This window comes from Miniopterus natalensis, chromosome 4 (assembly GCF_054644295.1).
Source record: "Miniopterus natalensis isolate mMinNat1 chromosome 4, mMinNat1.hap1, whole genome shotgun sequence".
Taxonomy (NCBI): Eukaryota; Metazoa; Chordata; class Mammalia; order Chiroptera; family Miniopteridae; genus Miniopterus; species Miniopterus natalensis.
The window spans coordinates 22,935,888-22,962,150 of record NC_142084.1 but is presented as its reverse complement, the minus strand read 5'-3'; the positions used below and the strand labels follow the sequence as shown (position 1 = coordinate 22,962,150).

Here is a 26,263-nt window from a genome sequence, read left to right as displayed (position 1 = left end):
GAGGAGGCAAGAAGAAATCCTGAGTCCTGCACACCATTGGCAAGGGATCCTTTGCCAAGGTGAGGTTGGCCCGGGACACTCTGACCAGCACTGAGGTGGCTGTGAAAGTTATGAGGCAGCAGGCTCTTCTAGAGATTTTCGAGAAGTCCATTGTCTTAAGGCAGGGGTGGGGAACCTTTTTTCTGCCAAGGGCATTTGGATATTTATAACATGATTCACGGGACATACAAAATTATCAACTTAAATGCTAGCTACATAAAAAGCTCCTAGATTTATTGAATTTTGAGTCCCACCAAATTATTTCACCGGCCATATATAGCCCACAGGCCAGACGTTCCTCATTCCTGTCTTAAGGGCTTAAATCACCCAAACATCCTGAAGTTGTTTGAGGTGATTACCACCGAGAACAAGCTGTATCTGTTCCTGGAGCACGTGAGTGGAGGGGACTTACTTGCTTACTTGGAGAACTGTGGCCCCATGGCGGAGGAGGAAGCCCGAGGCGTGTTCCGGCAGCTGCTCTCAGCGGTGCAGTACTGCCACCAGAGGAGCATCGCCCACAGGGACCTCAAGCCCGAGAACATTCTTATAAACAGTCACATGATGTTAAGTTAGCCAACTTTGGGCTCTGTAGGCAATTTACAGATGATAATCTGTGCACCTTCTGTGGCACCGTCTCCTATATGGCCCCAGAGATCTTGCAGCTCCAACCCTATGAGGGCCCGAAGGTGGAAGTCTGGAGCATGGGCGTTGTGCTGTACAGGATGCTGACGGGGGAACTGCCATTTGAGGGGAAGAACTTTGAGGAACTTGGGAAGCAGATCTTGAGTGGGCAGTTCTTTATACCTTATTTTCTATCTCTAGAATGTAAAAAAACTTTTAAAAATATTAATAACCCTTGACCCTTGCCAAAGACCAAACCTGGAAGATATAACGAAGGAGCCCTGGGTCAACATTGGCCAGGTGTAGGGACTGAGACCGTACAGCGAGCCACCCTGGGGTGACTCGGACCCCCAGGTCACAGAAAAAATGAAGAGTCTGGGGTTTGAGCAGCAGGAGATACAGGAGTCAGTAACAGGAAGAAAATATAATAATATTATGAGTACATATCTAATCCTAGATACCACGAAAACCAAGATGAAGGGCAACATGATCAGGGTTCAGGCCCTGCCCCTCCCCTGAACCCAACATCAGTCTTTCCCCAACCCAAGGGGTTCAGACATCAGGGCAGAGAAGCAGTCCCCCAGCCAGCCTGGAAGCAAGGATGACCATGCCCCTAGAGGGCCCAGAGTCAAGGACGGCCGTCCCCAGCCCAGTCTTCCAACGCAGCCCTGGGGGCTTCCCTACCACCCACAGCAGCAGCACCAGCAGCGCTGGTGGGACCCCAGCCTCTTCCTCTGGACGCAGCCAGGGTGGCTAGGAGGGTCCTCAGTTTTCTCTTAAGATTCACATGCTGCAGGCCATCCACTAACAAACAGCATCTCAAAGGAACAAGAGTCAAGCCAATATAATTTTTTAAAATTGTGGATGGTCAGAGGATGGATACAAACAGCTGTGGGTGAGAGCGGTGCCAGAAATACATGCTGTGTGTGCAAGGTGAGAGGACCTGGCCCGGGGGACGACGGAGGTGTGCAAACTGCACACGAGTTCCCTGCCTGGGATTCACATCAGGAGGGTATCTGACATCTCTGTGGCCTTCAGAAGCGTCTCATCCAAACTACCTGCTGAGCTTGGAGGATGGCCTGGAGCCCCCTGGGTTCAAGAGGAGAGGCTGCCCTTGCTGTGAGTCCACCCCTCAGCCCCCACCTGAATGAAACTGCAGAGACTGGGCTGTTTTTCCTGGGCCCTTCTCCCTCCCCTGCTCTCCTTTGCTCCCATGTTTGTGGAGGTTCTTATTAAAGTAGTTGGTTCTTTCAAATTTTGTAATAAACTTGATGATCCAGAAAGATGTACTGGACACTCTGTTTTTCATCCTCTGCACAGAATTGGGCTGTGCATCCTGTACAGTGTGTGGTGATGTATTACTTGGGCTTTATTATGGGAACTGCAGCAGTAACAAATGTGCCCTTTTCTGGGGGGGGGGGGGGGCATGGGAAAAGGCCAACGCCCAGCATGCGGGCGGGTTCCAGACACCAGGGCACAGCAGTGGGTGGAGCAGGCAGAGGTCTCCATTGTCATGCAGCTGATCACCCGGGCGCTCTGTGACCTCAGCAGAAATCCTCTCTGCTGGCCTCTTGGCTTTGCTCACTTCCCTCTGTGTCGGTGTCCTCCTCAGGTGGATTTTCCCTTCATATAAGTCAGACTTTCAAAGCCCTGGAGGAAGACTGCTCCAGGCAGAGGGAACAGCCAAGCTCAAGAAAGAGCTCAAGTGGGAAAGAACTTGGGTTTTTTGAAGGTGGCCGAAGCGTAGTGAGCTAGAGTGAGAGCAGCAGGAGTTGCGGCTGCAGCCGAAGGGCAGAGCCTCTGGGCCATGGGAAGGAGTGTGGATTCTATTCTGAAAACAGGGATCAAACTATGAAGGGTAATTTGTTTTTTTTAAGTTTATTTATTTTTAAATACGTTTTTATTGATTTTAGAGAGAGAGGAAGGGAGAGAGAAAGAGATAAAAACATCAATGAAAGAGAAACATCGATCCCACTGGGGATCCAGCTAAAAGCTGGGCAGGTGCCCTGACCTGGAATCAAACCAGCGACCTCTTGGTCCTGGGTCAGTGCTCACCCAACTGAGCCACACTGGTCGGGCAACCTATGAAGGATTTTAAGCAAGGAAGTAATATGATCCAATTTATGTTTTAAAATTAGTACATTGTGGAGAATAGCCTTCCTCCGCACACATTTTTATCTCTACACATTACAATATTCGCCAGGCAGGGCAGGCTTTCTTATAACCACTGAAAAAAAAATGAGCCGGAGACTATATGTGTTTTTCCCACTTTAATCCTTACCACACCAGTTCCCGGAACAGGTAGGGATGCAAATTAATACCTTGTTTTAAAAGGGAAAGGCCTGCCTGCCTCTGTGGAGCTGATCCCTTGATCTGACATCGCTGATCAGCCGGTCTCCGTGCCCTTTTCACTGAGGAAGCTGTGGTGTTCCTTTCATTCCTCTGACCCCCTCCTTCCCTGAGGTCCCAACAGCACACGGCGTAGACCTGTGTGTGACTCTCATCACTTTGTATTGTCATCAAGTGTTTCCCTTCCCCTCCTTGCCCTGACCTTCCATTCCTGAGCTCTTGGGGGGCTGGGAACTATCTTACCTTTTATTTCCAGTCATTATCACAGAGCCAGGTCGAGAGCAGGTGCTCAGAAAATGATGGACAGGTGACCAACCAACCCGGTGATTATATAGTGGATTGTCCCAAATCAGGACAGTTGGGGTGTAAACGGGAATGTGATTAATGACGATGGTGGGACAGTTGTACTGGGATTTTACTGAATTGTACCGTCACCTCGGTACTCATCGTAAAGAATTATGAACAAAATTGTGAAGTCTCCAATTCTGGAGATCTTTTAAAAGGAGCTACTGCTCGCTCCATTTGCCCAAGCTGGTGTAGACCAGTAGTTCCCAAAGTGACACATAGGAGACATAACAGCATAGGAAATGTCTGTAAGTAGCAAGAGCATCAAGATTAATATAGAGTCACATTTTCACAATGTAATTCCCTTTTCAAATCTACTTCAGCATTTTTATTACGAAGAGAAACTCTCAGTTTGGTGCTAGGTTATCTTTAAACCTCTCGAACTCCTGCTGATCTTCCTTTTAAAACAAAAGGTAAACAAACCTCAGGATCAGAACTTTTGAATGAGAAATGGTATTTGGCTGGCATTTAATATTTTTATGTTAATTATATTTATTTTATGCTTTCTTTTTCTCCTCATAAATTATGATCACTTTCCAGGTGGGATTGGGATATAAAATTTCACTTTCAATTAATCTTTTGAAGTAAAAATAATAAGATTTAAAATATATAGGATAAAGGTCATACACAGATTTTGGCAAAAAAGCAGAGTTGAGAGTTGATGTGCAAAGGAGGGCAGTTTGGGAAACTAGATCAGATGATTCCCAGACTTGTTTTGAGCTTGCCTTGAAGATCCACATTAAAAATATATATATCCATTTAAAAATAAGTGTCACATATATGTTTCTTTTGTTTATTTTTACATTCCTTTTCTCATTATAAAGATTATGCATGACCATTCTTGGAACAGAACGCTGGAAAATACATAAAGACATAATTATACTTAAAAAGTAAAAAACACAGAGTAACACCATTCAGGGAAAAACATATTTAATATGTGAGATGTTTTTCTTAGTGTGTATTTTTAGAAATATGATTTTGAATTTCAAAATGTTAATACATATGTAACCCTGGATTTACATAAAAATATAAGAGATATAGTTTTTGTATTAACAATAGAATAACATTAATTATCAAACATTCCCTTCTGTACTTAAAAGTTTCATTTATTCAAAATGTATATACATGTAACAATATTTAGCCCCATATTATTCCAGTAATTTAAGATTCATCTTTAATAAATAAAATTTCATACAATTTCAATCAGTTATAATGAGATGAGTGAAGCTTCCTTATGGAAATTGTGCATTTAAACCACTTCTTTTCTTACTTGCCAGAGACACACACTTTCCAGCTTTTTGCACACTTACCTTTCTGCTGTGGAAGAATAAAAACAGCAGATTGAGCTGTGTACTCATGGTCGAGGAGAGGAAACAGCTTTGGCTCTATTGCCCTCCTGAGTCAATGGGTGTAGGGAGATGATTATCTACTTATACAAATGGTACAGTTATTGAAAATATCGATTTACTTTTTCCAAAGCAGAACATCAGCGCGGTATAACGTTATCACCTTAAACACAAACAGGCAAGATAGTTAGAAAACAACAGCTACAACAGGAGCAACAGTAACAACCACTCCACACGAAGATAACCCGCTGTTCTACCACAGCTGCATGCTCCTCTCCCGCCCTAAGGATTTCTCTATTCAGGATGACTACGCCTTCACTTAATTTTGATGTTACAAGGTGACAGAGGTCGGAATTATGTGATCTTATTAGAGCACTTTGTCAGGAAACACGATATACGATAAAGGAATAAGGAGATGACCCATCATCCTGAAACCAATGCCTATTTCCACCAGCTCCACTCAACCTGAACAACCATTTAAAAGACTGTCGTGTCCGCAGCACTAGGAGTCCTTGAAGCTGGCTGTATGCTCTGCGCCTTAAGCAGTGCTTGGTCCTAAAAGGACTCTTTAATGTTGAATGAATGAGCCATTATCATAACAGCTACTATTTCTAAATAACCAAGATGTATTTGGTTCTGTGGTCTCCTGTACCGAGTCAGTTAGTACTATCCGAATTGTCTCACTGAGGAAACAGGCTCGGAAATGTTAAGTGATGTGTCAAGCTCACACAGTGTTGGGACTAGGATTCAAACCTAGGTATGTCTGAGACCAATTTTTTGAGGTACCGGTCTGCATTCCCACCAACAGTGCACAAGGGCTCCCCTTTCTCCACACCCTCGCTAACACTTATTGGTTGTTGATTTGTTGATGGCAGCCATTCTGATAGGGGTGAGGTGATACCTCACTGTAGTTTTTATTTGCATCTCTCTGATGATTAGTGATATTAAGCATCTTTTCATATGTCCATTGGCCATGTATGTCCTCTTTGGAGAAGCATCTATTCAGGACATCTGCTCATTTTTAAATTAGATTGTTTGTTTGTTTTTGGTGTATATGCCATAATTCTTTTTTTAAAAATATTTTTTATTGATTTTTAAAGGGAGAGGAAGGGAGAGAGAGATAGAAACATCCATGAGGGAAAAACATCAACATCGATCGGCTGCCTCCTACACGTCCCCTGCCCGGGATCGAGCCCACAACCCAGGTATGTGCCCTGACCAGGAATCGAACCAGCGACCTCTTGGTGCACGGGTTAACCCTCATCCATTGAGCCACACCGGCCAGGCTATGCCCTAATTCTTAAAACACTATTTTCACATTTCTTTTATTTGCATTTTATTGAGAGCCTAGAAGTATGGAAATGGCCTAGATTTCTCCAGCCCTCTGAGTGGCCCTGGATGCCAGCTCTGGTGTCAGGAAGAGGAAACGGTTCCTCAGCCAGGAGACCAGAGTGTCCTTGCCAGGCCACTGCTGAATGGAGGTGTCTGTGGATACGTGGACTGGGGCAGGGCTAAGCTGTGCCAGGAGCCCAGCTTCAAGCTGACAGATGAGTGGCAGCGTGCGTCTGAGGAGCCCTGGTAATGGGACTCCTGTGTTGCATCCCATGACTGTTTCCTCTTCATCATTCCTGCGCTTTTGGTAGAGCCCTAACTGCACCTATAGACATGTTTCTCTCCTTGGGCTGAGAAGAGAAGGGTCCTGCCCCCTGCTTGACCCAGAGCATGGTAATGGCCAGGCCAGGCCGCAAGTGTCCAGGGCATAGAATGAGCACATAATCCACCTGCTCACAGGTCCCTTTGCTTCTCTACAGGGAGGAGCTGATTTGTAAAAGGAGGCACCTTCTCTGCATAGGGACCAGCGTGGCTGGCTGCTGGAAGACTTCAACTATCAGGGGAAACTGGAAACCGGAGAACCCCTGGGTTGGGCTTCTCTTTGGGGCCTAAGGGAGGCTGAGTGACCTAGAGCAGGCTGCCTCTGGCCTGAAAGAGAAGTGGGAGGGAAGGTTAGGATGGGGGTGTCCTTGAGGCACAGGGGAGATCACAGTGCCATTGTAAGCTGCCTTCTTGAGCCCCCAGTTGCACAGCACTCAATCACATGGGGCTCATCGTCAGTGTCTGTTCTTTCTCTTCCCTGCCTAGACTGGGGTGAGCCGCTTCTGTCTCTCACCTGTCTGCTGCCTCCCCCCTTGGGTGAGATGCCACTGCTCCCAACACCCTCCACTCTTAGGCCTCAGGGCCAGGGCCTCCCTGCGCCCAGCTGCGTAAACCAGCCTCCACCCTGCTGCCTGGCAACCCCTTTGTTGGGTCCCAGAGCAGACAGGTTTTCTGTGGGAGCACAGAGACAAAGCAGGTCTGACGAGTGCTGTAGGGGACCGCAGGTATGACTGACACACAACTAGTCTCTGGTGCAAGGTCCCCAGAGGAGGCACAGCAACAGCGGTGTGGGGAGTCCCTACCACAATTCTGAGGCTAGTTAATCAGGTCTAGGCTGGACATATAGCAGGCACTCAAATGTTTGTTGAGGGATCAAATGGCACAAAACTAGAGCTAGGAAACTCCCTTTGTTACAGGCACGCCCTCCCTTGTGTACTCTGTTGTACCCAACACAGCTCAAAGGCCAGCTTTGTTGCCTCCTTGACTGACTGTCATCCCAGGATATGTGAGGCATCAGCCCTCAACCTACCTCATAGGCTACACCACCCCAGACCTTCCTTTTGGATGTGGCCTGGTGTCCACACCCCTGGTTGCCTCCACCCCTTTCAGAGCCCTTCAAACCCTGCCTAGGACAATCAATGCCTTGGCTCCCTGTCAATGTAGGGCCAGCCCTGGAGAAGGCCTGCATGCCCCCACCTCATCCAGCCCTGCTCCTGATTGCTGTTCTCTCCATCCCACAGACTCTCAGGTTCCTCTCCTTGACCATCAGGCCTTGTGGAGAGCAGATCCCTGGGTGGCCAGAGGCCCTGGGACCTGGAGCTGGGTTAGGCAGGCCACACTCTAATAGGGGCTTCTCAGATTCTTCTTTGGCTGCCCTCTGGGGGTCTAGCTTGGACTGGGCATCCCAAGAAAAGGGGATGCCCATCAAGGATTCTAATCCCCTTGGAATCCAGGCTATTGTCCAGGAGGAGGGAGCTGGGCCTTCGAGGAGGTCTGAAATAGCTGAGCCTGAATGGGGCAGACTCCACCCAGAGATTTTTGGCCACCGGCCAGGGCGGGTCAGGGCAGGGTCTGAGCTCTCTGGCCGGCCCCTAGCACCTCACAGGAAGGTATTCTCAAGGGCTGCTCCATCAACTTCACCCCACCCCCACCCAAGACTGCATCCACTTCTGGGCAGTCCACTGAGTTGGCCTTACCCTCAATCTGAGGTTGTTCCTGTCCCAGCCCTTTCCTCTCCTTCCCTTAGGCTCAGCCTCAAGGCCACCTCCCAAGGGCATCTGCTTCTACTGGAACCTGCCAGCCAATTGAAGAAAAAGCACTGTGGTTTCTTCTGACCTTGGACAGACTTGGCCAGGCACAGGGTACCTGGGCATAGTGCCCTGATACACTTGGGGCTCTCCTGAAGGATAGGGCCACTGGGTGTAGTTTCCAAGGGTACAAGAGCTAGTTCTCCCCCTCCTAGGCCCCCTCCCGCCCTCCCTGCCTTTCTCTGGGCTGTGGTCAAGGGGTGAGCTGAGATAACAATTCCCATAGTAGTGATAATATTGTTAGCGGCAAATGTTTTTGAATACCTTCTGTATGGCCAGGCTCTCTGTTGGGTGCTGGGGAAACATAAATAAATAAGATAGACAGACACCCAGCCCCCACGGATCTCTCGATTCCAGCCCGGGGCAGGCATAGGTTGTGGCATATGGAAAGTACTCAATACGTATTTGTTGAATGGATAAAGAATGCATGAAATGAGCAGTCTGGTTATACCCAGCAGCACAGATGCCTGGTGGGATGTGCAGTGAACAAGTGAAGGCCACTAGGGCAGAGGTGATGCATGACCCAGCTACCACCATCTCCACCTTGGAGAGGGCTCCCAGGCCCTGTAACTGCCTTCGACTTAGTGCCCCAGCATGACAGAAATTAAGCAACATAGCAAGCCCCCTCGGAACAAGGCCATTAAGAGTAAAAAGAAAGTTCTGAGGGCTTCCTGGATGGGTTGGATGCAGGGTACTCAGGAGTGAGCTCACAGTGTGGCCCCTAAGAATGGTTAGTCTCCAGGAATATAGCCCAGCCCAGGCCCGTCAGAAGTGGGCCTCTAATATCCTCTGAAGTACAGATGTCATCAAGAACCTACTGTGGGGGATGACTGGCATGGGCCCAGGAACTGCCCCAGAAACTATACAATGAAATGGGAAAGTTCATGTACCAGATTCTAGAAGAGTCATTTCCACTCCACCTCCATCTTCAACCATGTGAGAGAAGCCTTCACAGATGGACTATACTGCCCAGATGATGAAGGGCTAGGAAAGTCATATTCAGGAGGACCACTCCTGGAAGGGGGTGATATACTCCCTCAAGTGGAAGTAAACAAGAAGACAATGAAAGGCTTTCAGGGTGGGGGTTTAGCAGTACCTAGGGGTGTGGAACTTGAGAAGGAAGCAATGTCTAAGGAGGAGTTTCAGTAATCCACTAGGGGATGCCTTGGGTAGGGAGTTCCACAGACTCTTGAGGTCCCCTCTCCCACCCAGCAATGCTCTGTACCATCTACATTCACTATAGCTCTTGGAGTCCAGATGAAGAGTCTCTGACCACCCAGCCATGCTGTGTACCTAACCTCCAGACAGTCAGTGATAGGGGATGGTTGCCCCACTCTCCAAGTCACCCAGTGAGGCTCAAGTCCTAGAGAGCCTCTGGCCTAAGGGCGTTTGAGAGACCATCCAGAGACAAACTCTCCTGCTGGCCCTTCCTCTCTGTCCTTGTGGGCCCCAGAAACCTGCTTCACCTCACAGCATTGAGTGCCTAATGGCCGATGCTCTGTGGGTAGGGACACCCCCCTCTCACACACATATACACACCACTGCTACACACACCACTCACATTTCTCTGCAAGCTCAACAGACAGCAGCACCCCATCTCCCAGAGAGGCATCCCTGTTCCACCCCAAAGGCTGCCCACCTTCTTTGGACTACCCTAGGTTTGTGCCTCTCAAGCAGCAGTTCTCCTTGCAGGTGTTAGAGACTTATGGGCACGTCTCATCCCCACAGCCTGTTAGGCTCCTGAGGACAGAGCCCTTACCAGAACTTGGCTAAGAGGGGACACAGGGTTGTCAAGAATGGCTAAATTAGGGACCTCCTTGGAGTCTGGAAAAGCAAACACGGTTGCCCTGATGCAGCCAGACACAAAGTGTCCAGGAGAGCCAGAGGGTGGCAGGCGGCCCCCTGGCCAAGCCACGGCCCCCACAAAGGCTCTTCAAGGATGTCCCTGGACTATATGGTTGAGAGTGGAAAGAAGGCCAGCAAGCGGCCCAAGTGAAGGGCTGCCCACAATTCCACTCCCCTCGGGTACTTCGTCCCCTCCTTGTGGGACAGCTGCTACCCTAGTCACCCTAGCTGCTCCTTTTCCAGGAAGCCTGGGAAAGCAAACAGAGCTCCGTGCAAAAGAGGGGAGAGGACTGTGCGGGGGAAAGTCTAAGCGTCCTGGGGAAGCAGTGACACCTGGAAGGGCAAGACGCGACAAGACATCTTGCCTCTAGACTCAAGCCAGGGGTCGCCTCATCCAGACAGCCCACCTGGCCTCCAGGAACGAGGCCGGGCGCCTTTCTGTTCCCACCCCCATGCTTGGCAGTGCAGCCGGTCATGCTGGGTCCGTGCCGCTGACCAGGCCTGCTCAGGCCTCGGGCTCCCCGACAGTGCTCGCTGTTTGGAGGACTCGCCGCGCTGAGGGGGCGGGGGTGAGGGACGGCGCAGCTTTGTCAGCCTGTACTTTGAGGAGGTTTCTGAGCAAGGCGCGGCCCCTCCCCCACCTGGCTCCCCCCCCCCCCCGCCCCTCCGTGGGCTGCGCGCCGCCCGGTAGGAGCGACTTCAAAGGGCCTGCGCCGGAGCTTCCGCGGCCGGGCTCGGGGCCACGGCCCGCAGAGCGCAAGCCGGGGCAGGAGCCCGACGTCGGGGCCGTCGCAGTCCCGGGGTATCCGAGAGCCCTGAGGGGGCGCGAGGCTGCCGGCGGCCTGGGCAGAGGGGCGGGTCTTTAGAGCCCCCTGAAGTGGGAGGGTCGGGACCGCTGCGGGGCCAATCCCCGAGCGCAGGGAGCGGGGGCGGGGGCCGGGCGGAGCGGGGTCCGGGCCGGGCGGGCCGGGGGCGGGGCGCGGCGTCCAGGCGGCGGCGGCGGCGGCGATCCTCAGTGTCCGGCTCCGGCTCCGGCTGCGGCTCCGGCCCGCGATGCCCCACTCCGTGACCCTGCGCGGCCCTTCGCCCTGGGGCTTCCGCCTGGTGGGCGGCCGGGACTTCAGCGCGCCCCTCACCATCTCTCGGGTGAGTCCGGTGGCCACGGGGCTGCGGGGAGGTCCTGGATCCGAGACTCGGTCCTCCCGATCCACCCGGGACCCGGATCCCCCACGTTCCTGAGGCTCGAAGGCTGGGTGACCCAGACAATGTAGAGGAGACTTCCAGGCTGGGCAGTGTCGCCCTAACCCCTTTTCCTCCCTTCTGCTGGGCCTGCCTGCTCTGTCCCTTGGAGGAACACCCCAAGAATTCACACGCCAGCCTTCCTGCTGGCCTCATTTGGGGGACTCACTGCAGGCCAAGGAAGGACTGCAGTCATGGGCCAAGGGTTTGGACAGATCTACAGAAGCTCAGAAACGCTGCTTAGACTGAACCCAACCTGAAGATTTGGAGCATGATGATTTGAAAGTCCCCTCCCCTTATCAAAGGACCTTGCCAGAAGAGCTGGGGTCCTCTCTGAATCTGAAAAGAGACAGATCCATCCACTTCCCCACACTAGTTTTGGTCAGGCTCTCATCAGTGACCTCAGTCGACCTAAGGGGAAGTAACCAGGAGAAATCTTGCTTTCCAGGGGAAGGAGAGACTTGACTGTGAGCTTGTGAGACCTCTCCCCACAAGGCCAGGGACCAGGATAGCCTCAGCCCAGTTCCTCGAGATTCCAGGACCATGCACTGCCCCAGGCTTAGAACAGAGGAGGAAGGGAGGGGGGCACAACCTTGGGCTGTATAGCTAATCTGAGGACAGAGAAGCAGAGAGGATTCAGGCCCTGTCAGAGGGGGTGCCCATTCTGGGGGAGATGGGATCCTGGCCCAGCCTTGGGGTACCATAGTTTGAAGGGCCAGAATAGGGGACTCACACTCAGTCCCTGGGGGACAGAAGAGGAGAGAACCCAGGCCCTGCCCTTGGGGGCTCCCAGTCTGGAGGGAAGAGAGGAGGGCATCTGAGAACATCTGAGAGCCATCCCTTGCTCCCGCACAGCTGTTTTGGCCTTTCGGGGGGCCTGTGTCAGGGGAACTGAGAACCACCTTCCCCCACCCGACTGCCACCTCTCACCATGGGGGCTGGACCAAGCTGGCTGGACATTCAGACACTTCTTTCCAGTTCTTGGGAGGGGGGTGGGCACCCAGTGGACCGTGGAATCATGGAATCCCATTTGTGGGGGCTACGGTGACAGGCAGGCCCAGCTGTCCTGGGAGGCTTCCCACATCTGCCCTCACCCCACACCACCAGGTCCCTGGGGCTGAATGAGATAGGCCTTCAACACATCCCGAGCCTTTCATCTCTCACTTTCCTGAGGGAGCCCTGCTGGGTGTGTGTGTGTGTGTGTGTGTGTGTGTGTGTGTGTGTGTGTGTGTGTGTGTGCATCTGTGTCTGCCTGTGTATGTCATGCTGTGTGTCCACAGAGGTGGGCTGGTGGGGGCGCTAGGCTAGCCGGTGGGCCAGGCACCCTGGGCGTGAGGCCGCTGACAGGCTCAGTGGCGGCGGCTGACGGCCACAGGCGGCAGGGAGCAGAGACATCTGTTGCCCACGCGGCTGCCTGCCTGCGGAGGAAAGGCCTCCACACGTCACAGCCGCAGCAGCGGCCTTGTTTGGAGCTGACAGTGATGCAGGCCCCTGGCAGGCCGGCCAGCTGGGAGATGGTTTGCCTGGAAGAACCACCTCCCCATGTCCCCCAAAGTCGCAAGGCAGCAGCTCCAGGCCTGAGGAGCCAGGATGACTGAGCTTGGGTTTGGGTGGGATCTGGGGAGATTTATGGGGCTAGGGAGGCACAGGCCACAACTTGCCCAGCAGATACCTCAAGGACAGGTCTGCAGACATTGAGGATAAATGGGAATGTCCTCACCCAGGGGTTCAAGACCCAAACCTCCCATGCTTCCAGGACCTCCCCCACCCAGGAGGGACAGCTATACTCAGACAGGGAGGAGGCTGGCTGCCTGGCAGAGCTGGGACTTTGCAACCTTAGCCCACAAAGCCTCCAAGAACATTGTCCAGGGCTCCTTCCCCACGGACTATAGTGATTGCTGGCTTTGGTGCATCCACAGCGTTCCAGGCCACACCCTAAAGGGTGTTGGTCCCAGCTCCTCAGCAACTGGTGCTTGGAATGAGCATCAGTGTGCCCAACCCCCCATGGCAGGTTTTTGCCCTGATTGTCTCAGATAATTTGTTTTCACAGCAGCCCTTAGAAGAACTCCCTCTGGCCCTACGTTAATGATGGGGACACTAAGGCTCAGAGAGGCTAAGGTAATGTACCCTGAGAAGCAGAGCTGGGACAGGAATCCAGGCCTGTTGAGCTTGCTGTGACTATATGGAAAATACAGGCACCTGACTCTATGGCTGCTAGCCATCACAGCCTCTAGGCTGGGCGGAGTGGAGCAGGGCCTGGGGATGTAGTAGCAGCTACAGGTAAGGGGGCTGGTTCAATCCCCAGCCTCCCTGCTGACTCACTGCTCCCCTCTACCTTTCTTCTGTCTGTTTATCCTTCACTCAGCAGCCAGAAGGATGAGCTTGAATTCAGTTCTGTCCTGTGACTTCCCTGCTTAGGTGGGTTCCCATCCATCTAAGAGAAATGCCAACTTCTCACCTGGGTCTACAAGGCCCGCAGGCTTGGCCCCTGCTCCTTCTCTGACTTCATCTCTTCCACTCTCTCCTCACTAAGGATGCTTCAGCCACAAGCCTGCTTTTATTTTTACTCTCTCTCCCAAATGAGCCATTATACATGCTGATCCTTCTACCTGGGACACTCTCACTCCCCTCCTCCCTTTTTTCAGAAAAGCACACAGTAGTTACCAGCATAGGAGTTGGAAGCAGTTGACCTGGATTGAAATCCTAACTCCCATTTATCAATTGAGTATCCTTCTGTACTTCTCCCGACCTCGGTTATCTCACCTAGCAAATGAGCTTGCCTTCAGGATTAATGAGACAATGCATGGAAAGTCAGTTGGGAGAGTCACCATTTCCTGGCCTCACGCCCTCTCTGACCAGAACTCTCCGGGCTAGTGGAGCTGGCAGGAGTTTCAGCCACCTCTGCTTTCGAGAACTTCCCCCACCCACAGGGGCCTGAATGTGCCCTTGTGCTGGCTGAGTCATCCTGCAGCTATGGGCCCCCCTGAGGAAGAAGACTCCTCTCCAGTCTGGGGACTGGGTGAGGTGCCCCTCCCCCCAAGTCTCTCTTTCTTTGTCTGTAAATGCGGATGACAATGCCTCTGTCTCACCAGGTGCTTGAAAGGTTGCCACGAGCTAATTATGGGTAAAGCACTGAACCTAGGCCATGTCACAGAGCAGGTATCCATGAAGGAGAGGGGGCCTGGGCAGGGCCTTGAGGGGAGGGTGGGATGGGTCCACCTGGGCTCTTCCCCTAGGAGGACAAGCCTGTGCAGGTACCCAGGCCCTAGGAGTGAACATTAATGGGGGCAGGTGGCTGCGGGTGTGATACCCTAGAACATTCCTTGGAGCAGCCTATTTCAGGGTAGGTCAGCTCTGGCAGCACTCACACCAGGACTCCAGCCAAGGAGCTGCCAGCACCTCAGCTTTGTCCACTCACTACTGAGACCAGCTAAGCTGAACCTGGACAGGTTTCCAGAAGCTCCCACCCCCCACCAATAGGAACTGGGTGACTGGCAGCTCTTGAGCCACAGCAGATCACTGCTGGAGAGACTGGGTAGGAATGAGGGTGCCTAACGTCCATTTCCAAAGGCTGGGGACAGGGTGAGGGGTTCCCTGGGCTGCCTATTCACGCCTCCCTGTGAGCCTGTCCCCAACCTCAAGTGGCCCTCATCAGGGGACCAGCATGCTAAGAGGCTTCAGCTGTGGATACCACTTGATCCTCTGGGGTCAGCAGTGACACCAAGGTGGCCTGAGTGAGTGCCTATCCTACAGAGGAAGTGAGGATGAAATTGTGACCCAGGAATGCAGGCTGGCAACTAGAAGTAGGTGGCCCTGGATATACCTGGGAAGGTGATGACCCAGACCTAAAGTGAGGCACTAACAATGTTAAGGAAACAGAGTGGTACAGGGGATGCACAGGGTACTGTGAGAGCCCAGAGGAGAGACTCCCAGGGGAAAAGGCCTCTGCTGAGACCTGAAGGGTGAGAAGGAGTAGGCTGGTAATTAGGATTTGGGGTCAAAGGAAAGAATGTTTCAGGGAAAGAGAACAGCATCTGCGGAAGTGTGGAGGTGAGAGACGCCTGGTGCCCCTGTGTGCCCTCTGAACATTCAGATGATCTAGATAGAGTGTGAGTGGGTGTAGGCGAATGTGTGGTGGGGATGAGAGGAAACAGGTAGGGAGCCAAGGTCATTAAGGGTTTGAATGTCCCTCAAGGGACTGCTATGTGATCTGACTGGGTAGGGCACTGTCTATGTATTTGTGAAATGTCCGTGCTTTATATGTATCTAGGAGCACATGTATCCTTGTGTGTCCCTTGCACATCCTTGGGCATATATGCAGGCTGCAGGAGTAACATCCCACTTGTCCCAGCCCAGAGAAAGCCCCTCTTATGCCCTAACACCCACCAGGCCTCCAGGTACTGGAGTTGGGGATTTTAGAGCAGAGGTTGCAGCCAGGCCACATAGTGACCAATGTCCTGCCATCTGGCTTGTCCACTCACAGGTCCATGCTGGCAGCAAGGCTGCACTGGCTGCCCTGTGCCCTGGAGACCTGATTCAGGCCATCAATGGTGAGAGCACAGAGCTCATGACACACCTGGAGGCGCAGAACCGCATCAAGGGCTGCCACGACCACCTCACCCTCTCCGTGAGCAGGTACGCGGAGGGCAGGCTGGGCCAAGAGAATTGGAAAGCAGAGTGATTTAGGGGGGATAAGTTATAGTGGTCAGCATCCTGGGTGAGCTGGGCCTCACAGCCGCTCTGCTACAGCTCCCAGGCACCCCGGTCCTAAGGAGCAGTGCTTTCACAGGGGCCTGGCAGGCGCTGGAGATGGGGGTGGCTTGAGAAAGGAAAAAGCCCCCCTTTAACTCAGGGCTGGAAGTGTGTTGGGGGACTTCAGCCCAAAATCAGGACTGAAATAAGACCTTGGGTAGCCTCCGGAGGGGTGACTTCAATCCTTTCACCGCCCCTAAGTAACCAGCGTAATGACCATTTCAAAGAGGTTTCTTGGGCAATGCCTCATTTAACCCTCAATTCAACTTGATAAAGTAAAACCTAATATAGTCCTCACTCTACAGATGAGACAACTGAGGCTCAGAAAGACTAGAGGGTGCTCAAAGTCACACAGCGAGGGAGTTGGGAAGTAAAATTTGACCTCAGGTCTTTCTCACTCCCAAAAACTCCACTCCTACTTGGCTGCTGACCACTCCTGACAGCCCCATAGCTGTTGTGCCTCAGCTGTCCCCACTATGGCCCATGTCTCTGCCCTAGTTACATCTGGATGCCATGGACTGTGTAATGTTACACAGCCCTTCATGAAGAGGAGGACTGGGAGTCACCAAACACCATCTGTGCCCTATAAATGGTCTAGGATGGAAGGTCCACCTGGGGCGTCCCCTGCCTTGCTCAGCCCTGGGTCTTTGCTTGGCTCTGATGTCAGTCTGCTAGGTGGTGGCTGAGTGAGATCTCCCTGCTCCCTGTCTTGCCTGGATCTAGAGAAGTCAGACATTAACTGCTGAGCTCTGCCACTTTCACTGATAACAGGGACTTTCCATGACTCCTGTGGACAAATCACAGTACAGCTAACCATGCCTTAGAGATGGCAGGGAGAGGGTGATCCATCAGCCTGGAGCCATTAAACATGGTGGGAAAGCTTCTGAAGTAGCCCCCGTTTGTGTCTGGCCCAGGGCCATATTGGGGTCAGGCCCCCAGCTGTGCTCTCGGTGCTAACTGGGTCGAGCTGTACGTCCAGGCCTTGTGCACTCCACCTGGCCCAGAGTGAAGAAGCCCCAGCCTGGGAGTTCAGCAGAGCTGGTCCTCATTTGGACTCTGGGATCTTAGGTACCCCAGATGACCTCTGTGAGCCTGAGTTTTCTCCATAAAGCAGGATCATGTTCATCATCCTCTCCCAGACAGAGGTACAGGCTAGCCCGGGGAAACGTCAGCGCTGCTCTGCCCACGCATGGCCTCTGAGGCCACCCCACTTGGCTGGGTTCCTGGGCCCTGACTCACCTCCGGACTTGACTCTCATGGCTGAATAAGGGAAGCCCTGGTGATATTGGGGCCAGGGCTAGAGGAGGGGGAGTCAGGGAGGCTTACAGAGAACCTGAGTCAGGAGGTTCCCAGAGGCAATGATGTCAGGGCAGGGTTGCGGGCCCCCTTCCTTCCTTCCTTCCCTGGTCATTTGTTCCAAGCCAGGCATGGATGGAGCCCAGGGCCCACTGACCTGTTCCACTCTGGGCATTTTGGTCCCCAGATGCTGCCTGACCATGGAGCAGGTGCGAGCACATTCTCTATCACAATTCCTGTCCCAGCTCTGCACTTGGGAACTGCTGTCTTCCAGTAAGGGATTTAATCTCAGAGCCCTTAGCTTCCTCAGCTCCAAACTCCAAAATGGGGACTTTCTTGTGATCTGGGGATTGAGTGATAATGACCTACCAAGTCTTCTCGGTCAGGGTGAAAACCTGGGGTCCGGTCCTCAGGCCCTCTGTCCTCAAACATCACACATGCTGATTCAGGGGATCAATACATGGGGGTCCCGATGACCCTCTAGGCCAGCACCTCTTCTCCTGGGCACCTTCTCACCTGCAAGGCCCCTGCCTCTGCTCTCTATCCTGCAAGGACCTATGCTATGTTTGGGCCTCAAGGACCCCCCAACATGGGCTCTACCCAGACCAGGTTCCCTACCTGGCCTCTTGCGTACAGAAGGTTTTCACTCTCTACCAACTTCTCCATAGGATGAAAAGTGAAGTAAATGCCCAGCTTCCCTGCTATGCTTATTTTGTCTGGAACTCAAAGCCATGTGTCCAACAATTCAAGCTAATCCCCACTTTCTGGGCATGTTCTGTAGATCCAGGACTTTCCTGGTGTCAGCTCCAACCCTGGGGCCTCTGGTGGGGCCTCTGTTGCCCATTATGCTCAGTACAAGATGCTTTTGCAGAGCCCACCCTTTGGCTGTCACTTTGCTTAAAGATGGCAGATGGAGTCACCTGCCCAGCCTGAATTGAAGGCCTGAAGGTGCAGGTTGACACATGAATAAGCCCTTCATTCTGATTTGATGCCTTGAGCCACCCTCATGGCTCTGGGGACTTTGTGCCCTTTGACCTTCTGACCTTAGATTTGTACTTCTCTTCTGGGCGGAACTCCAGGGAATTATAAGTGAGATAGCCAGACGAGATGACCTAGGTTTGTCCCTGCAGAGTTCTCAGTTGGTGGAGGCCACAGTGAGAGCTGTGAGTTGGGGCATTCACTAGGTAGCCTGGCTGAGAGGGCTAGAACCAGATGCCAGTAGTGGTGGTGTTGTCCTAGGGCAGCAGAGGTTGGTGCCACAGACCTCCAGAAGGCTGTGGGGGGGAGAGGTAGTTTTCAGGGAGCCAAGGAATGGGTAAAGGTGAGGAAGTGCAGAGTGGGTGTGGACTGCAGGCCTGCTGAGTGGGGGAGGGAGGTAGGGTTGAGCTGCTGGCCCGGGGTTAAGACCTCAAGAAACCCCAGGAGGTGGATAGGAAGGAGAAACCCCAAGAAGCTTTTGGGGTAGAGTAGGGACATTATTACCCTTTGGTCTAACTAGCCTCACTTCATACCCACTGGCCAGTCCAAAGTCCATGCACCCTCCTCTCCTGGCCTGCCTTCCCACGGGGCTACTGAGTGGCAGGACTGGGCCCCAGGCCAGTAGCCTCTGGGTCCGTCTGCCCTGCTTAGGGCAGGTTTATGATGTTTTTCTCCTCCTGAGTGGTGTTTGGCTTTTGGTTTCTATGGTGAAGCAGGAATTTCCTAATGGCCTGTTTCCCATCTGGGCTGGGCAGACATTGGTGATGACTCTGCCGGCATCAGCAGGAGGGAGGCGCACCCCTTAGAGCCTCTATTCCACCTCCCTCACAGCCCAGGGATGCCTGACCCCCAGGCCCGGCCTGGATCACTCTGTCATGAGGTGGCCTTCTTTTTGCTGAGCTTATTTATGTAGGCCACAGAGAGGATAGAAGTGTGGGGGAGCTACAGCTTCTTCTCTAGGAGTCAGACCAGAGAGGGATGGAGCAGCTGGTAGGGAAGGGACACACAGCCCCATCCCAGGTGGGTTGCAAATCTAAAATCATGTTTCCTTGCCACAATGACCACCACTCTGGTGCAGGAGAAAGCACTGGGGTAATGTCCTTCTCTGTACAGGGTGCCAGGCCTGGTCCTAGATGGCTCTGGGCCCAGAACACAGCCCTTTTTGGTCTTAGTTCCCAGGCATAGTAAGCAGATATATCTGACCATCCTAATTCTTGCCACAGGCCTGAAGGCAGGAGCTGGTCCAGTGCCCCAGAAGATAGCAAGGCTCAGGCACACAGGATCCACATCGATCCCGAGATCCAGGTATGTAAAGACTCAGAGCAAGCCCAGGGAAGGAGGGCCAGACCTGGTCCACAGGTTTAATTGCATTGGATGTCCTCACCAAGGCTCTCGGGTCCCCAGGCCAGACTGAAGCAGAAGGCTTGTCTGGGCCATGCTCATGCCCATGCCCCATCCTGTGCTCCCCAGGTGATGGGCACATGTTGGGAGCTCTGTCTGTACTCCAGGCACTCCTGGATTTTGGGACTAAGGTGTCTGTGGTGGGGAGGGACTGGGCTAGGCCTTGGCTCAGGGCTGCCACTCACCTAGCTGGGTTTCACTCTGGTGCCCAGTGATGCCAGACCAGGAAGAAGTCACCAGGTTTGGGGGCAGACTGGGCGACAACCTCGGGCTGTGGACTGACCTCAGGCAATGGGGCACTCTTGTATTTCATCCTAGCCTTGGGTACCCACCCAGCTGGAACCAACCTCAGGCCATAGGGCTGACCTTAGAATGTTAGACACTTCCTTGCCCTATACAAGGCTGAAATTTTCTCCTGGCTGTCCTGTGACTGCATGTAGCAGGCCTCAGACTGAAGGCCCACCTGATCTTGTCATACACCTCTTTGTGTATGACAAGAGTCACAGCCATGGTGCTGTCCTCAAGGCTGCTCTACAGCCTCTTTTTGGCCATGGGATTAAGGGGCAGCCAGTTGGCAAGACTGAGATATCCAGAGCTAGCTCAACGTCTCTGTGCCACATAGTTTGGGCAAGGTAGAGATTGGACTGGTGTGTGATGGAGCCAGAACCGTGAATCCCAGCACATGGGGCCACAGCCTCCTGAGCCTGCTTGTGTCTACACTTGCCATGGAGGCTTCACATGGAAGAAAGGATCTGCTGTGACCTCTCCTTCGCCGTCTATCCCCGTCCTCATCTTGCTCTGTCATTTGTTTCCTACTTTGCCTTTGCTGGCATCCCTGAGGCCAGATGCTTTTCACATGCCAGGGAGTGCCTGTTCTGGAAGGAGTGAGACACTTAGCACTTCTGGAATGGCAGAAGCCAGGGGTCTAAGGATTCCACATGACTCTATCAAGGGATCAGAGGGGCAGGGGTATCCAAGCCAAGACCTGAAGGGGGAAGAATAAGGCAGGAAAGCGTGGAAAGAGGAAGTGGGCTAGGATGCATATACAAAAGCCCAAAGGTGAGTCTGTACACCACAGGTTCAGAGGAAAGAAAGGTCCCAGGATGTGGGAGGGGAGAAGTGAGGAGTGAGGTGATGGGGCAGGGTAACAAAGAGGCTCTTGGTTTCCTCTATCCAGGATGTCAGCTGTTCTTGCAGAGACTCATGGCCACACCTGTGTCTCAGAAGCTTGCTCTGGTAGTAGTCCCATGAACCCGAGGCCCATGGGAGCGGGGGGGGGGGGGTGTATAGGGGAGAACACATAGACAAATCAGTCACACTTGACATGGGCCAGGCAGAGGGAAGCAGCATAGCACAGCCCCCCCCCCCCCCCCCCCCCGCCAGCTCATGTATGAGGCTCATACCAGGATGGATAGGGAAAAGGGGCCTGAGCTTGCTCTGTTCCGTCTCCAAGAGAGGCTCAGGGCCAGTGGGCCTCAAGGGCTGAGGGCTGTGGAGCAACTCCCCTTACCCCCACTTTCCCTTACTGACCTCTTCTAGGACCAGGCTGCTGAGGCTGGAAGTGAAGGGATTTTCCACAAGCAACAGGGCAGCCCCTCAGCTGTTGCCCGCCTTTTGTACTTAAAAGGTCATGAGCTCCATGGGTGGCGAAAGAAACACCCCCACCCAGCCCCTGCAGGACTGTATCCTCAGTAACACAGACAGAGGGCCCATTGTCCCACACTGTTCCCACCCTCTGCCTGCAGGGGGGAGGAGGGTGGGCCCAGCTGGAGCCATCAAGAGGAGGAGAAAACCACAGTCGGCCCTAAGACCAGCACCAGATACCCTGGCATGCACCCCCACATGGGATGCCACGGGGCCAACAGGAGCTTCAGGCCCACCTTCCACGTAGGGTTATAGGAGATTCTCCTCTCAGGCCTCACATGGGAACACAGGAAGCACTTGGCGCAGCCCAGAGTAGAGGAAGAACAGTGATAAGGAAAGGTTTCCTGGAGAGGGTGGCTTTTAAGCTGAGAACCAGGTGATGGGTTAAGGTAAGCCAGGTGGAGCAGGCAGCCCTCGCACACTCAGCCTGTTCTCTCCAGACAAGCAGAGATCTGGAGCTTGGCTTCTGGAAGGTGCCATCTGCTCATCTGGACTCAGCACCCACCTCCATCCAAGCTGAGTGTCCCACATTCTGACCACAGTCATGTGGGAGCTGATGAGCAAGGAAACAGCTACCCGCATTCTGCTCACTAATCCAACTAAAGCTTCAACAACAGATCAGCAGCTGGCAGGTACTCAGAGAGCGCGAGCACGTCGTACCAGCTGCACCACACACAGAGAGGGGAAAACCAGGAAAGGGGCTCAGGAATGCCCATGACCGCTATGTATCCAATGAGCTTTTGCTGTGTGGCAGGCACTATGCTAAGTGCTTTGTATGCAACTATCTTATTTTATCCCCACATGGAACTTACGATTTAGAGATCATCACATGCTCCATTTCGCAGATGAAGAAACAGAGGTTCAAAGGGGAAGTGACTTGCTCAGTTAATGAGTGATAGGGCTGGGACTCAAATCAAGACGGAGGTCACCATGTGTGCCCTAACCACGGAGTTCAGACCTAGAAAGGCTGCTGCCTGGGTGGCTGTGGGAGGAGCAGTGGCTTGGATGACTCTGCAGTAGACTCACGCCCTGCTGGGTAGGGGTGAGTGAGGGCTTCCTTCCTCCAGGTCCCTCTGACTTCCCCTTCCTATTGAAGCCGCCTCTGTACCGGGCCCAGCCCTGCCCCCATGGCCCATGGCCCATCTGGTCCCCATTAGAGGCCAGGCCAGTCCAGCCTTGCCTGCCTGCTTGCCCCACAGACACAAATGAATGAGAATGCTCAGGTTTCTCAGGGGCTCTTGTTGGGCCCAGTGGGGACAAAGGTTTTCTTGCTGCTGTTGCCTCCTTGATGGGGGCCCACCTGGGCAGTGAGAGACCCTCTCCTTTGTCTGTTGTGGTGGGGGATGTAGTGGTATTACCCCCATTCAGCTGCTGGTACCCATTCATTACCCAAGCTCCCGCCCAGCTCAGAGCTTGCGGAAAGCAGGCATCCAGGCAAAGCCCTACAGGCTCGACTGTGCTGCAGGGCTGGAGGCAGCCTGAATCCAAGCCATACTCATTCCCCCTGGGCTAAGCCTCCATTTCTCCCCACCTAGTGTCTCTCTCCGCACTGTAGAGCAAGGAGATATTTATATGTCACCTTCCAGGCTGAGGCAGAGACCACCTTCATGGCCTGGACAAATGGGCTCCACCCTACAGTCAGGCTGCTGTGGCCACGAACCTCATTCCAGCCATGGAGGCCACCATGGTCATCCCCAGGGTGACCAGCACTGGCTCCGAGTATATATGTGACCCAGTATGTGTGACTAGGTTATGTAGGTGGGTTGGCTGGTGTGTGTCTTCATGCACATGTACTTGTGAGAGTGTATGTGCCTGTGTTCACATTGCTGTGGGCATGTATGTCTGCAGCTAGGGCAGCACAGCCCTGGACTTTGCAGAAACAGAGAGTCCCAGACTCTATTCAGACCCACATCCACAGAGTTACTCCTCATGGGCTGAGGAGGCATGTTCAGGGTACTCCTCCCCAAAATGTTTTAGCCATGGACATCAGACTGGCCGTGGGTTGGTGGGCTGGGGAGCCTTGAACCCTGGCCCTCTCTGCCCCTCATCTGCTGAGCCTACAGAAGGTCACCATTTTGTCCTGAGAAGCAGAAAATGCTTGGGCAGAGGTACAAGCCTGGGGTGGGGGGAGGGGGGGGCTGACTTCACAATGGCACACTTGAATCGCAGTCTTCCCCCACCAAAGGTCCTTGGGCAGAATGATTGGTGACACAATGATTGGTGACCCTTCCTAACTCCAGACCAGGAGTTCGTTTTTTATTTCTAGCCTATGGGTCCATCCAGCACCCAGGACAGTTCTGGCAAGTAGGAAGGTTTGGCACCAGGACCACCTCTACAAGGAAGCAACACACTCTGCTCCAGCCACGCTGGCCTTAAAAAGTTTCTTGGGATGCCCCTGCCCCAACACCATCCCTCATGGGCACCTGTGGTCATAACCACCACAGGGCTCATGAACCAAGTCTGAGTCTCAGGCCCTCAGGTTTCTGTATCTGACTTTCCACAGGCATTTCTCATTTGGGGGGGGGCGGGGGGGAAGCGCACACCAAACCAGACCCAAGGCTCAGCCCTTCCTCACAAACCCCCTTCCTGGCTAAACACCATCACCCAGAAATGCCAGAACAAGGGGTAGCCAGCCAGCATCCAAGAAGGCCTGGAATAGTAGAGGGGAAGGTGTACTAAGAATGGCCAGAGGCCCTACCCCAGAGGGTCTCCCAGAACCTCAGGCCTCTCTCTCTCATAGGATGGCAGTCCAATGGCCAGCAGGCGGCCCTCAGTCACCGGGATTGGTCCAGAAGATGGCAGGCCAGGCCTGGGATCTCCTTATGGGGAGTCACCTCACCTCCAAGTCCCTCACAATGGCAGCAGCAGTGAGGCTGCCTTACTGGCCCAGATGAACACCCTACATGTGTCTCCACCCCACAGGTAGTACCGGACAAGTGTTTTTTGCAGCCCTCAAGATCCCATCTTAAGCCCTGATTCCTCACAAATCACCAGGTTCCATCCTGACCCTGATACTTGATTCTTGGGTCTCCGCTGCTTGCATTCTGACCCATGAAACTTTCACCAGACCTCTGAACAGGCAGAGTGAAGGTTGGCACCGCAACCCTGCCCTTTCCTGCATCTCTTTCGCCCAGCACTGACCCAGCCAGAGGCCTCCCGCGGAGCCGCGACTGCGGCGTCCACATGGGCTCCGAGGTGTACCGGATGCTGCGGGAGCCCAATGAGCCCCTGTGCCCCGCGGAACCCAAGCAGTCAGGCTCCTTCCGCTACTTGCAGGGCATGCTGGAGGCCGGCGAGGGCGGTAAGACGCCAGCCCCTTTCCCCGCGTGCCTTCCCGCTCCTTGGGTGTTCCGGGACAGCCGCCCCCACCCCGCAGCGGCGCCTCGGAGACCCCACCTCCTGCTCCCAGCCGCCCGCCCCTCCCTCGTCTCCTCCACGTGGCCCCACACCCCTCGCCCCGGCGCAGCCCCTTGCCCCACGCTCTCCAAACCCCATTCTCAGTATGCGTGCCGGGTGCAGCCCTACAGCGCCCAGAAGAGTAGTTTTTCCCTTTTTGACTTCCGCCCGAGCGCACCTGGCTCATGCCACCCGCGCTCTGGCTTTCAGGGGAGCGGCCCGGGCCTGGCAGCCCCCGGAATCTGAAGCCCACGGCCGGCAAACTGGGAGCCCCGCTGAGCGGCCTGCAGGGGCTGCCCGAGTGCACACGCTGCGGCCACGGCATCGTGTGAGTACCCACCCCTGCCTTCCGACGCCCTGGGCCGGGCAGGCTTGCCAGTCTGTAGGCCAACGCTGTCCTCTGCCGGTCTCCCATCAGGGGGACCATCGTCAAGGCGCGGGACAAGCTGTACCACCCCGAGTGCTTCATGTGCAGCGACTGCGGCCTGAACCTCAAGCAGCGCGGTTACTTCTTCCTGGATGAGCGGCTGTACTGCGAGAACCACGCCAAGGCGCGCGTGAAGCCCCCCGAGGGCTATGACGTCGTGGCAGTGTACCCCAATGCCAAGGTGGAACTCGTCTGAGCTGCTGCTCCTGGAACACCCCCCCCCCCCCCGCCTCTGCTTCTTTTAATGTCCCATCGGCCCGTGTAAATATGTTTGTCCCTGCCTCTCTAATAAACTCCCACTGCTAGGACTCGACAATTTCAGTGCTTTAGGCTGACTCCCTCCAGTGCAGGCCATGGCTCCCAAGTGCTACCTCTGTTCAGATTCCGAGCGTGTCCTGGACACTGGGTGCAATGGCGAGCAAGACAGGCACTGTGCTGTCCAAGGAGGCCACAGCCTGGATGGATGGCAGACATGAGTCACAAGTTGTATTCAAAGGGAGGCGAATGAGGTCAGCGGTGCTGTAAGGCGACATCACGCCAAGGGATCTGACCCTCCGTGGAGTCAGGGAAGGTGTCAGCTGAGAACTAAGGGCTGAGAAGGGAAGAGCTGTACAGGGCGAGGAACTGTGTGCAAAGCTGTGGCAGAGGTGAGCAGAGACAGGAAAGGTCCCGCCTGGCCACCAGCATAAGCGCGGGCAGCCCCTAGCAGCCACAGAATTGCCCCTCCGGGTGTATGATCGGGAGATCTCCATCCTGTGAACGGTATCTGTCTCCCAGCCTTCTTCCAATTCTCCTTACGGTGTTTCTCACTTTCTCCCCTTTTTATTTCCCCTTCCCGTCTCTCACCACCAGGGGGCGCGCTTAGTGGGGAGGTGGTGGTGGCGGGAGGCGGAGAAGAGGAAGATTTTAGACCGTTAGGCTAGGGCTGCACCCTTCAAGATGCTCTGTCTCCAAAGGCGAGAGTAAACGCCACCCAACTCAGAGGCCGGTAGTTACAGCGGGTGCGGCAGCCTCGAGCTTTTCACGGCGTATGCACGCCCGGAGAGGCGCTCACTTTTTAAAAATATTAATGCTGCCAGAGCTGGTGACCTGGCTGCTCACACCTGAAGATGCTCCTGGACTCC

General features: G+C 53.9%; 1 protein-coding gene across 2 annotated transcripts; it reads left to right on the top strand.

The window, feature by feature from the left end:
- The first annotated feature begins 11,049 nt into the window (after positions 1-11,049).
- On the top strand, positions 11,050-25,447 carry PDLIM4 (PDZ and LIM domain 4). 2 transcript variants are annotated; one of them, XM_016197134.2, is made up of 7 exons: positions 11,050-11,152; positions 15,729-15,880; positions 19,495-19,576; positions 24,057-24,238; positions 24,451-24,617; positions 24,923-25,040; positions 25,131-25,447. In XM_016197134.2, the coding sequence occupies exons 1-7, from the start codon at positions 11,060-11,062 to the stop codon at positions 25,333-25,335; spliced, it is 999 nt and encodes a 332-aa protein (XP_016052620.2). In that variant the 5' UTR covers positions 11,050-11,059; the 3' UTR covers positions 25,336-25,447. The 2 variants fall into 2 exon arrangements, with proteins under 2 accessions (XP_016052620.2, XP_087672521.1); XM_087816395.1 differs by lacking the exon at positions 24,923-25,040 and having other exon boundaries at positions 25,131-25,288.
- Positions 25,448-26,263: the final 816 nt, after the last annotated feature.